The 18,463-nt window shown below is 37.3% G+C and overlaps 1 protein-coding gene across 11 annotated transcripts in view; it reads right to left on the reverse strand.

The window, feature by feature from the left end:
- Positions 1–18,463, reverse strand: part of SYNE1 (spectrin repeat containing nuclear envelope protein 1) — a 556,892-nt gene that overhangs the window by 358,488 nt on the left and 179,941 nt on the right. For all 11 annotated transcript variants that reach the window (XR_010323142.1, XM_064292282.1, XM_064292277.1 and 8 more), the window contains exons 13-16: positions 8,729–8,841; positions 8,026–8,194; positions 1,289–1,385; positions 117–319 (exon numbers count right to left, since the gene is read on the reverse strand). Coding sequence is in view for 10 of the 11 variants with exons in the window: in XM_064292282.1 (XP_064148352.1) it covers positions 117–319; positions 1,289–1,385; positions 8,026–8,194; positions 8,729–8,841 (582 nt within the window). In the remaining variant the exon portion in view is untranslated. The remainder of the gene's footprint in view (positions 1–116; positions 320–1,288; positions 1,386–8,025; positions 8,195–8,728; positions 8,842–18,463) is intronic.

The raw sequence follows: 18,463 nt of genomic DNA on the forward strand, positions 1-18,463 counted from the left end.
GTCAGCACTCTTGAGTCATACTTGCCAATATATAATACGCCGAGTAAAAGATGCTGAGAAATCTCTCAATTCTAAACTCACATAAAGTCTTTTTCCTTTGTGTAGAACCATCTTACCTTTTTGGCATGCTCTGTTTGGTTTAGCATTTTTTCGGCATCCTCTAGCCAAGCTTGAAGACTAGCCACAGTGTTACCATACCGATCCCAGTTAGAAATGACTTCCTCCAGCATACTCCTCACGCTTCTCACTTCTACAGACAGGTTCCTCCACTGAGCTGTGGTTTCATTCATGAATTTCATGACATTCTCTGCTTCCTCCACTGGAAGAGTGAAAACGCACTGTGCTGCTTATTTTACACTTTACACCCACCAACCTTTTCTTCCTATGGTCTTATAGACCAGTGTAGATTTATACTCCTTCTTTAGACTATAAACTTAATAGATGTGATGTGAGAATCTCACTCAGCTGACATTAAAAATAATACATTATTCACAGGCATTTATAAAGACTAAAGATGAGAACACATTGAAAATTTCTGATAAATAGAATGCAAACAATGGCACAGGTACATTTGTTTGCCTTTTATATGTACCCAAATAGGTGGAAACACACGGTCTAAATAACTAATACTACAGTTCATTTTTCAACAAATATGATAAGCATTTAACATTGAAAACAAAAACATTTTACACTTTTGGGTTTACACTAGCTTAATGGGTGGTACAAAAGGTTAACACGCTAGGCCGCTAACTGAAAAGCTGGAGGTTCAAATCCACCCAGAGACAACTCAGAAAAAAGGCCTAGTGATCTGCTTCTGAAAAATCAGCCCCCGAAAGCCCTACAGGAGCGCAGTTCTACTTGGACACCCATGGGGTCACTATGAGTCAGGACTGACGGGAGGGCAACTTATTTTTAAATCTCTCATTTACTTGATTATGATGTTGAAGCTATTTAATTTTTTTGTTTGTTTTGCCTTTAATCCTCAGAATTAAACATAGATTGGAAAACTGCAATTTAGAAAACAGATGCTTATTTTGCTCTCTCTTAGGAGATAACACACACACACAACACACACACACATACACACACAGAGGAATATCATTATGAAGGTAAAGCACTGGACTAAGTCCAGCGGTCGAAAGAACAATTAAGGGCCCTGAGTCCGATATGTGCTCTCCAAGTCAACAGCGCTCTCACAGAGAATAAACATTAGCTGATCACGTAGAAACCCGTAGTTTCTAAACCCGCCTGAATTCAACACTGCAACAAATTCCGTCGTGTGTTTTACCTGAACCGTCTGCTTTGACGTACATCTCAGCTGTCTGCTTCAAGATCTGGTATGTCACTTCATACTGTTCAAAGAATTTGCTATTTTCTATAAAAGACTAGAAAAGGAAGGATGGTTAGAAGGTAGCAAACACTAAGCTTATGCAGAAATGTGAACATCGAGTTTCTTCAGTATTTCTTGTTTTTGTCTGAGAATCAAGAAAGCTGACCTTTTGGTTAGCAGCTGAAGCTCTAAGCTACTGCACAACCAGGGCTACATAAGACAATAATAGTTTGGTTACTTCATTATTTAGCTTTATGGGTAAAAAAAAAAAACAAATTTCCTAAGCTTATTCTTCTTACAAATATCAAATTAATTCCATTGCTACAAATAATCTAAATTTATTCTGAGTGTATAAATTGATTCCACACTTTTAATTCTAACTCAGCACTAGATTGAGAAAATATTCTATTTCTTTGCTACCCAAGAGTTTGCTATTAGAAGAGGCAGGTGTTTCTATAGGGAACACAGGCCTAGCATTTAGAAAGCACTAAAAATGGAAGAACACTTTAAAGGGCCTCATTGTGTTATAGCTGTGGGATTCTTTTGCTCTTTGAACATTAATCCTCATGAATGAGTGTTCTGAGAAACTTCAGAGCATAAGTAAATTGTGCCATTTATAAGCACTTCCCTTAAAATAAAAGGTAAGTACAACATGTTTGCAAGTAGAAAAATCTAAAATAATCTCATATTCCACCCACGTTAAAAGTGGTTTCATATTTCTAATAGTTTTAAAAAATTACAGATAAGATATCTGGAGCCCTGGTGGCTCAGTGGTTAAGAGCTCTGCTGCTAACCAAAAGGTTGGCAGTTCAAATCCACCAGTTGCTCCTTGGAAACCTTATGGGACAGTTCTACTCTGTCCTATAGGGTTACTGTGAGTTGGAATCCACAAGAAGGCAACCGGTTTTTCTTTTTGGTATATCTCTATACGTAATTTACACATGTAATATAGAGTCGCTACCAGCAAACTGGACCAATGAGCAACATCATGATAAACGGAGAAAAGATCGAAGTTGTCAAGGATTTCATTTTACTTGGATCCACAATCAACAGCCATGGAAGCAGCAGTCAAGAAATCAAAAGACGCACTGCATTGGGTAAATCTGCTGCAAAGGACCTCTTCAAAGTGTTGGAGAGCAAAGATGTCACCCTGAAGACTAAGGTGCGCCTGACCCAAGCCATGGTATTTTCAATCGCATCATATGCATGTAAAAGCTGGACAATGAATAAGGAAGACCGAAGAAGAGGTGACGCCTTTGAATTGTGGTGTTGGCGAAGAATATTGAATATACCATGGACTGCCAAAAGAACGAACAAATCTGTCTTGGAAGAAGTGCGGCCAGAATGCTCCTTAGAGGCAAGGATGGCGAGACTACGTCTTACGTACTTTGGACATGTTGTCAGGAGGGATCAGTCCCTGGAGAAGGACATTATGCTTGGCAGAGTACAGGGTCAGCGGAAAAGAGGAAGACCCTCAATGAGGTGGATTGACACAGTGGCTTCAACAATGAGCTCAAGCATAACAACGATTGTAAGGATGGCACAGGACCGGGCAGTGTTTCGTTCTGTTGTGCACAGGGTCACTATGAGTCGGAGCCGACTCAACGGCACCTAACAACAACAACAACCAGCAAATGTGTACTATAAAATAGAGAACACATGCAAAAAAAAAAAAAAAATTCTTAGGTAAGTTTTGTTGTTGTTAACTCCAGGAAATATGAAAAAATTCCTATATTAAAGATTATTCCTCATTCTCTGAAGTAGAAAAAAATGCAGTTATAGTTCACAACATGCCACCAGAGACTCTTTGGTTTCTTTTAATAGTGTAATGAGTTCCTACAATTTGAACCTTTAAAAATATTTGATAAGTGTCACTCTTATAAAATGCAAAATTAACCTCTCAAAAGAAACCGAAGTCCTGTATAGTATGCTGATGATGTCGGCCACGAAGATGGAAAATACTTGTGTGAAGGTGAAATTTCAGAGACATCCTTGCTTCTCACTGACAAGTGTTTATCATGTTTCAAGATAACATTTAAAACATTACATATATAGTACCTTTCATATCATTTTAAGTTATAAAGCATGCACTATATAATAATTATTCTACAGGGATAAATGGAACAGAGAAGGTTATAAGTTACCTGGTATGGGAGGTTTCCAGATGAATACTCAATAATTTTAATAGGACTTCTTAATTTTGTTTGAGAATAAAGTAAGACAATAGTAATGTGGTTACTTCATTATTTAGCTTTATTTCCTACTCCTCAAGTGGGGAAAGAGTAATTTATGGTAATTTAAATTTTGAATAATTGAAACGAACAAACAAGTCATGGTTTGATCAAAAATGGAAAATAAAACCTAAGGTCCAAGACACCAATGTAAGAACTGAAAGAGATAAATATATTTCACAAGTTTTTAAAAATAGTCACTGTTTAGGTCTGGCATAAATTTCAAGAGGCTAATGGTGCTCATATTGGACAAAAAGACTTAATTATCCTTTTGCTAATAATTAAATATTCTTTGGTGAATAATTACACAAATAATTTAAAATGAATGGGAAAGAAAATCTTATTTATAGCTTCATCTTCTATCCAAGCGAGAAAAGAAAGGAAGTTTTAAGAATATTATAAATGGTATAAGGATGCATTATTTTTTAGCTTTCCTATTAAGTTGTTGTTTTTTGTTGCCCTTGAGCCAATTCTGACTCTTGGCAACCCTTGTGTGCAGAACAGAACTGCTCCACAGGGTTTTCAAAGCTGCGACCTTTTGGAAGCAGATCACCAGGCCTGTCTTCTGAGGCACCTCTGGGTGGGTTAGAACTGCCAACCTTTTGGCTAGTAGTCAGTCTAGCAGTTAACCATTTTCGCCACCCAGGGAGGACTCTCTACTAGAAAGACTAAAACAATTTTTGAAGGGCAATATCTTGTTATTTTAATTTTTTATCATTTCATTTAAGATGGCCCTTAGTTTTTGTCTAAGGACACAGTAAATTCATTTGGAAATATTATTTTGTCTGTTAGAATCACTTTAGTAGGAGAACTGCCAAATCTCTGTTTCACTGTGAGCTATCTGGAAAGAGCCTCTCAGAAAAATATACAAGACAAAAATATACTTAATTCTGCAGTGATAGTATAAGTTTATTTCTCTCAAAATAAGGCTTAAATTGGATGTCAAGTTCAATAAACACACCATGACAGAGGACTTCTAAAGCTGACGATACTTTCAGAAAAATAAGATACCTTTTTACTCCACTAACTCCAAAGTAGTGGTGGAAGTAACTAAATTTCGACTTTCACAAGATGACAATAAAAAAAAAACCCAGTGCCGTTGAGTCGATTCCAACTCATAGTGACGTATAGGACAGAGCAGAACTGCCCCACAGAGTTTCCAAGGAGTGCCTGGCGGACTTGAACTGCCGACCCTTTGGTTAGCAGCCATAGCACTTAACCACTACGCCACCAGGGTTTCCAAGATGACAATAGAAATGAAAATTAAAAAGCTTATCAATTTCACTTGAAGAGAGCTAAACCCAGTAACTTCAGATTTTAAAAATAAATCTAGAGTAGTAATATCATCATGATTGGCTATTTACATTAATAAGATAAAATTATCACAAATAATAAAATAAATGTTTACACAATCGACAATTTCAAGAGCTCTTCTCTTTTTTTTTTGTGAAAGAATGAATGAAATGTTAGCCTATCGTTTCCAGAGTAAAACTGAAGCAAAACCAAAAACGAAATCAAACCTGTTGCAATAAGTGTTACGTAATATGGCCAGGTCAAGAATTCTAACAGCAATGGCTTACGTTATAATATGTAATCTCCTATCCATAGCACGTGGCCTAAACTAATTGCAACAAATACTTGTGAAGTACTTTTCAAGCATTGCTTGAGCACTTCTTGTCTGCACACCTGGGCGCCTTCACGCTAAGGAAAAGATAATTATGAAAACTTTACATCAGGATATTACTTTGGTTATTCCTTGGGCAGGAGGATACGGCTCATTACAATAATTTTTTTTTTTTTTTTTAAGAAACCAAGGAAAGGGTTACATGAAAAGAAACTGATTTTATGATATTATTTGAAAGTCTTCACACTCACTGAAACATTCTGTTCTAAATTGAATGAGTTTTCCACGAACCCCAAAAGGCTGAGGGAGGCTCTTTGTGGAGTAGAAGGAAAATATTATGTCAGTCTTTGTTCCATAGAGGAATCCAGATTATTCTATTATTATTATTATTAAAAATGTGGAGAAAGATTAAATCTTCTAGAAAATAAGTCATTCACAAAGTCACATGGGTAGTAAGATGCTGAGCCATGAATCAAACACATTACTATGGGACTGTGGTAGGGGGGGCTCCAACATCTCCCCCTCCTGCCCTGCCACCACCCACCAATGCTATGCTGTCTGTCACATAAGTAATAGCAACTCTCAGACTACAGTAGCTACATTATCTAAGTGTAAAATGTCGTCAAGTACAACCAAACAAAAACCAAACCCAGTGCCATCAAGTCAATTCCGACTCATAGCAACCCTATAGGACAAAGTAGAACTGCCCCACAGAGTTTCCAAGGAGCACCTGGCAGATTTGAACAGCCAACCCTTTGGTTAGCAGCCGTAGCACTTAATCACTATGCCACCAGGGTTCCTGTGTCAGGTGCAGGCAAGTATTAAGTGACACTAGTATTTTCGTGAGCTACATTCTTTAGTTGACTAAGCTATAAGATATGTCAACGATCTAGCCTTTTAAGTTTAAAAAATCTTTTTTTTTTTTCAGCCAATTTTGTTAGGTAGTAAAGTCTAGTACGTAAGTAAAGGTTTTTGTTTTGGATTGATTCACACTCAAATTCAGGTTCCACCCCTAGCCAATTGTGCCCTCTGAAGCAGGCGACCTGATGCTTGGGAGCTTCAAAGATTTGCTCAGTGTTCACAACAATGCGAAAACACCCAGCCTTAGGGTTGAAATTGGGGTGGAAGATAGAAGCATTTCACACACTAAACACTCAATGCTTCACAGTCCCTACAGCTATGAAACAATAAGTAATTTAAAACTCTTTCTTAAGGGAAAAAGAAAGCAATAATGAATAATAATTAATATTAACAATTAATATTAATAGACATTCTGCAGGAGACAAAAACACTAATAAATGTTCATTAAAAACATGTTTGTAGAGTACTAACAATTTTCAAATAATTTTGAGAGTTACAAAGCAGTTTAAAATGAGCAGCTTAGTGATCTTTAACTTCATGGAGTGGGCAGAAAGTACTGATATTTTTATCATTAATAACAATTCTTTATTTATATAACCTTTATTCTTTATTTTGAGAAGTTCAAAGAGTATTACTAACATCAATGTGTTCGAATATCAACCTGGTAGAATGTTGCCATTTAGCGTTTGAATCTGATTGGCTGTCCTTAAATAGCTAGAACAAAGACGAAATCTGCATAATTATCTACTGGGCACAGAGTGTATCATTTGACATGACTAAACCTGAAAATATAAATGCGTATCTGTATTGAATATTTAAAGGGATAACATAATTGCTTAAGCCTAAAACATTGGATGTTTCACTTTCCAAAAAAATGAATAAAGGGGTATAGCTCAACAGAGGTTCCTATTTTGGACAAATGTTTCCTAGACCATTTAATAAATATTGAGAAAGATTTTACTGGAAACCTGTTAAATCTTATTTTTATTTTAAATGCATGTTGTTCACTCATCCCTTGGAAAATGGAATTAAAATGCAACAAAATATAATCCTGGATGCTGCTGTGAAGACATTGCTTCAGTAAGTCTACAAGCCCCACGTGTTACAAAGTCGCCGCGACTACTCCGGTTAGAGATGGACTAATATTGTGAAAGTTCATTAAACTGTCATTTCAGATTTGTGATTAAACATAAATGGAATAGTACTGGACTGAGGTGCCCTATTAGTGAATAATTTGTGAACCAATACCAATAAGTCTGTAGAAAGCGGCAGGATTAATTTACTAAGAGAAATAAGCCACCACCTTTAATAAACATAATACACTACAGATAAATGGAAGCAGCTAATTACAGAATAATCTAATTCTTTTGTTAATGAAGAGTTGTTATTCTATGTAGATATATGGTTATCCATACAGATAGCCCAAAATGTAAGATGATATTTACAAAGTAAGTTGGTGCAGGGCTTCACAGACAAAATTTTACTTTTCCTGAGCACACACAAAAATCAATGAAGCTCAGAGAATGTCTATGAAAAGATAGATAGACCTAATTAGGAAAAAAAAAAAATGTTCCTATGTGGGCCAATTAGAGTTGTTCTAAACACACAAAAACAGGTAAATAAACTTCAAGTATTTTAATTCTGTTGCAATGGTGAGCTCACAATCAGGGTTGTGGGTATGTAACGCAAAAACTTTTTTTTTTTAAGCAATAAAAGACAGTCACAACTGTTTAACATAATTAATGCAGCAAAAGCTTACTAAACAAGGGAGCTTTAAAGGCTCAAATTTCTAAAAATATAGATTTTAATTTCAGATTACTGTAAAATGCTCATAAACTTCTATCTAACCTACCTAACACATGCGCACCTTTATGTTTCAAGTTGAGATTAAAATAGCATAGCCTCAAATAAATGGGTAGGTGTTGGATGCCGCATCCATGCTTCCTCTATTTCTCAGTCAAAGCACAAGGGAGACTCACAATGTAATTCTGTAGCAGCTGCTCCACGGATTCCCTTCTCCCATACTTGATGATCCAAGACTTCAGCTTTGACTCTGCAAGAACTAGCAGTGAGAGCAGACGGTACTTTAATTCTAGAAATTCCATTTTCATCAAGTGCAGCTCTGATGTGGAGGAAACAAAATGAAACCTAGAAATAAAACACAGAGAAGTCACAGAATGTAACTAATAGTAACAGAACGATGCTTCTCTGAACAGTCACATGTAAGCTTTCAAAAGAAGGCAGCCACAGGACCCTTTAACTCTGGTGGGTCACTATCTGGAGATCTGATCCCTTTTCTAGCTCCGGGTCTAAAGGCAAAACATGAATGATTGAAGTCTGATTTCGTTCTTTCCCTGCCAACACATCTCTCCTCTGTTTCTTTTTGAAGCTGCCTTTGCAATATTACATAATGTTCCTTACAGAACTGAATAACAATACAGCCCCACGAAGAAGGCTTCTCTGTAAATTCCAGGCTGAGGGTAAATTCAGGTTTACTCTTTTCTACTAATAATATATTAGATTGTTGGCATTCTTCGTAGGTCTTATGGGACCCCTATGTTTATTTACCAAAGGTAAGCAGCTCTGTAGAAAAAAAGGTTTCACTGAAAAGAAAAGAAATGTAAAAAGCATCCACCGGGCATTTTAAAAACAGACTTCATTTCGAACTAGGCATTCTCTTACCTCTCAGCCATGTCTTCTAATTGATCAGGGGGTACAGGGATCCCGTTAACAGACCTGGTCCGGTAGATTTCATGGAACGCTCTTTTGTGGGCATCTGTGTTTTGAAGCAGCTCCTAAGATACAATTTTTTTTAAAAAATGAAAAATGAAGAAACATGTTCACAGGAAGCAAAGAAGCATAATTTTCAGGCTGCACCAATGAGTCAATGTGTTCAACAATGTAATCCTGCTGCCACATTCATAAGCAGCTTGGTGCCTATCGTGGGCTTTTACCTTTTACAGGAGCCCCGGGCTTATGTAGAAGACACTGTGCTCCAGCTGGACCTAGTAATTATGGCATCTTTGAAACACACATGACACTTGTACAGCAATCCATTTAGACATTTTAAAGGCACATGGTGCAGAAAAAAAAGTAACTGCTGCTACAAAGAATGATTTGTTAATTTTTCTCTCCATCCTTCTTTTGGATATGTTAGTTTTGAAAAGTTTAAAAGTAAGCATAACTAATGTAACCTTTTAATGGTAAAAGACATTAGACTCTCAGTTGTTATTCTATTTCAAATGAGTAAAAGTGGTATTTGTTTGCCATGTAAAGTAAGTCGACTATATTGCAATATATTATGAAAAAAGCCTTATGGTTAGAAAATTTTAAACAAGCACAGGAGACGTCCCCTAGATATATAGTGGGAAAATCAAATATAATATTTATAAATATTATTTGTAGACTGTATAAAAACCAGTTGCCATCTAGTTGACTCTTAATCATGGCAACTTCACACGTGTCAGAGTAGAACCGTGCTCCTCAACGTTTTCAGTGGCTGATTTTTTGGAAATAGGTTTCCAGGCCTTTCTTCCCAGGTGCCTCTGGGTGAACTGGAACCTCCAACCTAGAGGTGAATATGTTAATGGTTTACCCCCCCCGCCCAGGAACTCTTACAGACTGTACAGAGCTCCACAAATCTGAATCATTTATTAAGGTTAACCTGAATCTCTTTTGATTTGTTTGCTCAGTTTTTCACTGTCAATGGATTTATTAATTAAAAAATTTACATGTACTTGACAATTCCTAGCCAATTTCTAACAGAAGCAAGGAAGAAGAGGAAAAAAAAGAGGTGAAAGGAAATTCAGGCCAAATTTTCTAGAGCTTAGTTTGTCTCATAAGCAGAATAACTACCCAACAGTTTGTCACTCACATAAAAATAAAACAGCTTAGCTGACCAGAATGATAAAATCAATATTGTTACCCTCAAACCAGTACTTAATGGATTAACTGGAAGAAAGAGAATGAGAAATACAACCTACAAAACGTGATTACAACCACCATGTCAAACCGTCGTTGAAAGTCTTCCCCTTTTTCCTGGACCCTCTACTTTACCAAGCTTGATGTCCTTCTCCAGAGACTGGCCCCTCCTTACAAAATGCCCAAAGTAAGTGAGAAGTCTCAAAATCTTCACCTCTAATGACCATTCTGGACATACTTCTTCCAAGGAAGATTTGTTTTTTGTTTTTTTTTCCTGGAAGTCCATTGTACATTCAGTATTCTTCGCCAAAACCATAATTGAAAGGTATCAGTTCTTCTTGGGTATTCCTTACTCATTGCCCGGTGTTTGCATGCATATGAGGTGGTTGAAAGTACCATGGCTTATGTCAGGAACACCTTAGTCCTCAAAGGGACATCTTTACTTTTTAAAACTATAAAGAGGTCTTTTGCAGCAGATTTTCCCAATGCAATTCATCGTTTGATTTCTTGACTGCTGCTTCCATGGGTGCTCATTGTGGATCCAAGTAAAATGAAATCCTTGACGACTTCAATATTTTCCCACGATGTTGCTTATTAGTCTGGTTGTGAGAATTTTTGTTTTCTTTATGCTGAGATGAAATCCGTACTGAAGGCTGTAGTCTATAATTTTCATCAGAAAGTTCTTCAAGTCTTTTTCACTTTCAGCAAGCAAGGTTATGTCATCTGCATATCACAGGCTGTTAATGAGTCCTCCTCCAATCCTGATGCTGCATTCTTCTTCATATGGTCAGTTTCTCGGATTATTTGCTCAGCAAATAATTCATGTGTTACATTAGGCAAATCTGCTGGAAAAGGCCTCTTTAAAGTGCTTAAAAAATAAATAAATATGTCACTTTGAGGACTAAGATGAGCCTGAGCCAAGCCACTGTATTTTCAATCACCTCATAAATGCGATAGCTGGACAATGAATAAGGAAGACCAAAGAAGAATTGATGTTTTTGAATGATGGTGTTGGCGAAGAATATTGAATATATCACGGACGACCAGAAGAATGAACAAATCTGTCTTGGAAGAAGCACAGCGAGAATGGTCCTTATTTCACCATCAGGAGGGACCAGTCCTTGGAGAAGGATATATAAAGTATAGGGTCATCGAAAAGAGGAACTTCGAGCTGGATTGACACAATAGTCACAACAACGGGCTCAAACACAGCAACGATTGTGAAGATGGCCCAGGGCTGGGCAGTGTTTTGTGCTGTTGTACACAGGGTTGGTATGAGTTGAAACCGACTAGATGGCACTCAATAACAACACATCGAATAAGTATAGTGAAAGGATATAACCCTAATGCACACCTTTCCTGATTTTAAATCACGCAGTATCCCCTTGTTCTGTTTGAACACCTGCTTCTTGGTGTGTGCATAGGTTCTGCATGAGCACAATTAAGTGTTCTGGAATCCCCATTCTTCTCAATGTTATCCACAATTCATTATGATCCACGCCATTGAATGCCTTTGTATAGTTAATAACACATAGGTAAACATCTTTCTGGTATTCTCTGCTTTCAGCCAACATCCATGTGACACTGGCAATGACATTCCTTGTTCCAAGTCCTCTTCTGAATGCTGCTGGAATCCTTGTCAGTTCCCTGTCAATGTACTGCTGCAACTGTTTTCCAATTATTATTTAATAATTTCCTCATTCTGTTGGATCACCTTTATTTGGAATGATCACAAATATAGATCTCTTCCAATCAGTTGGCCACGTAGCTGATTTTCAAATTTCTTGGCATAGAAGAGTTAGCACCTCCAGTGAAACATCTCAATCGGTATGCCATCATTTCCTGGAGCCTTGTTTTTTTGCCAATGTTTTCAGTGCAGCTTGGACTTCTTTAGCATCATCGGCTCTTGACCATATGCTACCTCCTGAAATAGTTTAACATCAACCAATCTTTATTGTTACAGTGACTCTGTGCTTTCCTTCCATCTTCTTTTGATACTTTCTGCATCACTAAATATTTTGCCTATAGAATCCTTCAATATTACAAGTCAAAGCTTGAATTTTTTTTCTTCAGTTTTTTCAGCTTAAGAAACTCTGAGCACGTTCTTCCCTTTTAGTTTTCTACCTCCATGTCTTTGCACATTTCTTTATAATACTTTGTCTTCTCAAACCACCTGTTGAATTCTATTCAGTTCTTTTACGTCATCATTTCTTCCATTTGCTTTAGCTACTCTACATTCAAGGGCAAGCTCCAGAGTCTCTTCTGACATATATTTTGATCTTTTCTTTCTTTCATGTGTTTTTAATGACCTTTTGCTTTCTTCATGTATGATGTTCTTGATGTCATCCCACAACTGGTCTGGTCTTTGGTCATTAGTGTTCAATGTGTCAAATCTATTCTTGAGATAGTCTCTAAAATTCAGGTGGGATATACTCAAGGTCATACTTCAGCTCTTGTGGACTTATTTTAATTTTCTTCAGCTTCAACTTGAACTTGCATATGAGCAATTGACGGTCTGTTCCACAGTCAGCCCCTGGCCTTGTTCTGACTGATGATACTGAATTTCTCCGTCATCTCTCTGCACAGATTTAGTTGATGTGATTCTTGTGTATTCCATCTAGTGAGGTCCATATGTATAGTTGCCAATACATTGTTGAAACAGGTATTTCAATGAATAGGTTGTTGGTCTTGCAAAATTTTATCATGTGATCTCTGGCATTGTTTCTTTCACCAAGGCCATATTTTCCAACTACAGATCCTTCAGCTTTGTTTCCAACTTTTGCATTCTAACAACCAGTAATTAGCAATGCATCTTGACTGCATGTTTGATCAAGTTCAGACTGCAAAAATGGATAAACATCTTCAGTTTCTTCATCTTTGGCATTAGTGGTTGGTGAGTAAATTTGAATAATAGTTGTATTCACTGGCCTTCCTTGTAGGTGTATGGATATTAGCCTATCATTGATAGCATTGTACTTCAAGATACATCTTGAGATGTTCTTTTTGACAATGTGACACTGTTGCTCTTCAATTTGTCGTTTACATTACAGTAGACCATATGACTGTCTCATTCAAAATTGTCAACACCAATCCATTTCAGCTCACTAACACCTAGAATATCAATGTTTATGTGTTTCATTTCATTCTGACAACTTCCAATTTTTCTAGATTCATACTTCATACCTTCCATGTTCCAATTATTAATGGGTGTTTGCCATTTGTTCTTCTCATTTTGAGTTTTACCACATCAACAAATAAAGGTCTTGAAACCTTTATTCCATCTCCATCACTAAGGTTGAGTCTATGTTGAGGAGTCAGCAATTCCCCAGTCATATTTTGAGTGTCTTGCAACCTGACCAACTGACGAACTGTGTCAAGTGCTGACAGCATGCACCAGTTTGGCTTCGGCCACCTGTCCCATCTTTCCTGCCCGTCTGATCATGGACATGCATGCTTGTAAGCTAGCCCGCCCATCACTCACTCCTCCACCAGGCTAGCATCAGCAACCACTGCATGCACACTTGCATGACTGTCACCCACGTCCCTTCCTTCCCTGATTCCAGCGAGTGGAGGCGTCCACCTGATGCTATGCCCAGCCACCCTGGCTGGAGTCTGTGGTCCAGCAGTACCTCCTACTTCCCCCAGTCACCTGCACCGGGGACCCGAGGGGTGACAGCATACCCTCCCCTGCAGAGCGCTCAAACAGACGAGGGTATGCCCTCCCACCAGGCACCCATGGACTGGCAGCATCCCTCCTCCTTTGCCCCCTCCCTCATCCCTCCCCTATTACTGGAGGCTTGGGCCTGCTCCAACCATCCCCCTCCCCAAGCCTGGCCTGGCTGGGGTCATTGGTGAACATTTTTGTGCCACTTACCTAGTGACTGATGACCCACACACCCTCACCCAGAACACCCAGGAACTGATAGCATGCACACACAACATCCAACCTGGTGACCAGTGAGAACGCTCCCCACACCCATGTCCAGCTGACTAACTGGACACACACATCATCTCCCCAGAAACACCAGCTACATCCTCAGCCACCCTGCAAGACCGGCAAATAGAGAACCATGTTCACATACCCAATCTCTGCCTCACCCACCCAGAGACAGGAGATAAGAGCTTCAGTGTGCCCAACTAGAGACCAGAGTAGCACACACACCCTGGCAACTCTGATATATCAAAACAAAAGAAAAAATCAGGACTCAGCAAAGAAACATACAATAAATCAATAAATATAACATCTTAATGCCTCAGAGACAACAGACAATATCAAATCACATAAAGCAGCAGGTCAAGATGGTTCCAGCAAGTGACCAAAATAAAGAACCAGAATATCTTCCAAAGGAAGATATGGTGATGGGACTACCTGATAAGGAATTCAAAAGACTAATATACAGGGTTCTCCGAGAGATCAGAGCCCTGGTGGGTCAGTGGTTAAGAGCTATGGCTGCCAACCAAAAGGTTGGCAGTTAGAATCCACTAGGTGCTCCTTGGAAACCCTATGGGGCAGTTCTACTCTGTCTTATAGAGTTGTGATGAGTCAGAATCAACTTGATGGCAACAGGTTTGGTTGGTTTTTGTCTGAGAGAGAAAGAAAGAGATCAATGAAAACACAGAGAAAGCCAAGGAAAACAGACAAAACAATTGAAGAATTCAGGAAAACAATACAAAAACAAAATGACAAAATATATGGACAATTAGAAACCATACAAAAACAGCAAATAGAAATCCAAAAGTTTAACAATAAAACTTGAGAAATAGACAACTTAATAGAAGGACATAGGAGCAGAATTGAAATATTGGAAGACAGCCTTAGTGAAATTGAGGACAAATCCCTTGATATCAATTTGAGGAAAAATTAGAAAAAAGAATGAAGAAAGCTTAAGAATTATGTGGGATACTATCAAGAGGGAAACTTGTGGGTGGTCAGGGTTCCAGAACAAGGGGAGGCAATGGAAAATGAAGAAGGAATTATTGAAGATTTGCTGACAGAAAACTTCCCTTATATCATGAAAAATGAGAAGATATCCATCCAAGAAGTTCAGGAAACCCCTTACAGGATAGACCCCAAAAGAAAGTTACCAAGACATACCAAACTTACCAAAACCAAAGACAAAAGAAAGAATCCTGAGAGCAGCTTGGGAAAAACAAAAAGTCATCTACGAAGGGGAACCAATAAGACTAAGCTCTGATTACCCAATAGAAACCATGCAGGCAAGAAGGCAATGGGATGACATATATAAAACCTTGAAAGAAAAAAAAAATTGTCAATCAAGAACTATATATCCAACAAAATTATCTCTCAAATATGATGGAGAAATTAGTATATGTCCAGATAAACAGAAATTAAAGGGAATTTGTATAAATAAGACCAACCTTACATGAAATATTAAAGGGAGTCCTTTGGACAGAGAACCATCAACATCAGACAACAACCTGAGATGAGGATCAGCACAGCATCAGCCAGATACAAACCCAGATAAAGAATTCCCAAAACTAAAACAAAGCTAAAAAACTGAAAACTGAGAGCCTGAGAAATCAATCCATAAATGACGGCAATGTCAAAAAAAAAAAAAGAAGGGAGGAATGAATACTGTAGTTACAGAACTCTCATATGGAGAGGAAGCCAAGGCAATATCAAGAAATAAAAGACTGTTTTAAATTAGGAAGATAAAGGTAAATTTCAAGGTAACCACAAAGAAAGTTAACAAACCTACTCATCAAAACAAAACAAGTCTCAATAATCACGAAATCAGCAATAATGAAAGAAATGAAAAGGACGTCCACAAACAAAAAGAAATTAGCACAGAAAATGAGACAGAACAAAGAAATTGTCAACATCAAGTGGGTGGGGGGGACACATGTACAATAAAACGACAGCAGTAAACATATACATATACCTACCGATAATCACACTGAATCTAACTGGCTGAAATACACCAGTAATGAGACAGAGTGGCAGAATGGATAAAAAACATGATCGATCAATATGCTATCTACAAGAGACACACCTTAGACACAAAGACATAAACTAAATCGCAAAAGGTTGGAAAGAAATATAACAAGCAAACAATAACCAAAAAAGCACAGGAGTGGCAATATTGATTTCAGATAGAATAAACTTTAAGGCAAAATCTACCATAAAAGATAAGGACACTATATAATAATTAAAGGGTCAATCCACTAAGAAGTATAACCATAATAAATATGTATACACCTAATGACACGGTGTCAAGGAACATAAAATAAACTCTAACAACATTGAAAAGAGAAACAGACAGTTCCAAAGTAATGATAGGAGACTTTGCCACACCACTTTTGGTAAAGGACAGAATGACTAGAAAGAAACTCATCAAAGACAAAGAAGATTTGCCACAATCAACCAACTTGACATCATAGACACAGAGAACACTCTACCCAAGAGCAGCAAAGTATACATTCTTTCCCAGTGTACATGGACCATTCTCTAGTATAGACCGCACTTTAGGCTACAAAGTAAGCCTCAATAAAATCCAAAACATCAAAATAATACAAAGGATCTTCCCTGAACACAATGCTATGAAAGTTGAAATCGGTATCAGGAAGACAAGAAAAAAAATTGAACACATGGAAACTGAGTAAAACCTTACTTAAAAGCCACGGGGCAATGGAAGAAATCAAAGATGGAATAAAAAAAAAATCCCTGGAATCAAATGAGAATGAAAACACACCTTACCCAAACCCTTGGGACACAAAAAAAGCAGTGATCAGAGGTCAATTTATAGCAATAAATGCACACATCAAAAAAGAAGAAAGGGCCAAAATTAAAATATTAACCCTAAAATTAAAAAAAAGAAGAAGCAAAAGAATCCCACTCTTACCAAAAGAAAGAAAACAATAAAGACTACAGCAGAAATAAATGAAATGGACGACAGAAAAACAATAGAAAGAATCAAGACCATAATTTGATTCTTTGAAAGGATCAATAAAATTGACAAGCTATCGGCCAAACTGACAAAAGAAAAAGCAAAAGAGGAAGCAAATAACCCATATAAGAAATGACATGGGTGACATTACAAACAAAAGGGTTCATATCACAATAATATGAAAAATTGCACTCCAACACATTTGAAAACCTAGAGGAAATGGAAAAATTTCTAGAAACACACTATCTACGTAAAAAAAAAAAAAAAACGCAAACTGGGTAGAAAAACTGAACAGACACATAACAAAAGAAGAGATTGAAGAGGTAATTTAAAAAAAAAAAAAAAAAAACCTCAACACCACCAAAGAAAAGACTTTGGTCTGGATGGCTTCCCTGTAGAATTCTACCAAACATGAGAAGAGGTCACACCAATACTACTCAAACTATATCATGCATAAAAAAGGAAGGAATGCTCCCGAATTCATTCTATGAAGCCAGCATAACCCTGATACCAAGGCCAGGCAAACACACCATGAAAAAAGAAAATTACAGACCAATATTCTTCATGAATATAGATGCAAAAATCCTCAAAAAAATTCTAGCCAATAGAATTCAACAGCATATAAAAAAAAAATAATACATCATGACCAAATGGGATTCATACCAGGCATGCAAGGAGAATTCAACATTAAAAAACCAATCAAAGTAATCCACCATATAAATAAAACAAAAGAAAAGAACCACATGATCATCTCAATTCACACAGAAAAGGCATTTGATAAAGTTCAACACCCATTCCTAATAAGCACTGTCAGCGAAATAGGCATAGAAGGGAAATTCCTCAAAAGAATAAAAGGCTTTTATACAAAACAAATAGCCAACATCATTCTCAATGGAGAGAGACTGAAAGCATTCCCCCTGACAACAGGAAGCAGACAAGGATGCCCTTTATCACAACTCTTATTCAACACTGTACTGGAAATTCTAGCTAGAGAAATAAGGCAAGAAAAGGAAATAAAGGGCATACAAATTGGTAAGGAAGAAATGAAACTATCCCTATTTGTAGATGATATGATCCTATACAAGGAAAATTCCAAATGTTTCACAAGAAAGCTACTGGAACTAATAGAAGGATTCGGCGAACTAGCAGGATACAAGATCAAGATACAAAAATCAGTTGGATTCCTCTACACCAACAAAGAGAACTTTGAAAAGGAAATCAGGAAAACAATACCATTTACAGCAGATCTCAAAAATATAGACTATTTAGGAATAAATCTAACCAAGGACATAAAAGACGTATACAAAGAAAAATATAAAACTCTACAGCAAAAAAACAAAAGAGAACTACATAAGTAGAAAAACATACCATGCCCATGAACAGGAAGACAACATTGTGAAAATGTCAATACCACCTAAGGTGATTGATCTACAGATATAATGCAATCCCGATCCAAATTCCAAAGCATCCTTTAATGAGGTGGAAAAACGAATCACCAACTTTATATGGAAAGTAAAGAGGTGCTGGATAAGTAAAGCATTATTGAAGAAAAAAGAACAAAGTAAGAAGCCTCACACCACCTGATCTC

This window comes from Loxodonta africana, chromosome 1 (genome assembly GCF_030014295.1).
Source record: "Loxodonta africana isolate mLoxAfr1 chromosome 1, mLoxAfr1.hap2, whole genome shotgun sequence".
Taxonomy (NCBI): domain Eukaryota; kingdom Metazoa; phylum Chordata; class Mammalia; order Proboscidea; family Elephantidae; genus Loxodonta; species Loxodonta africana.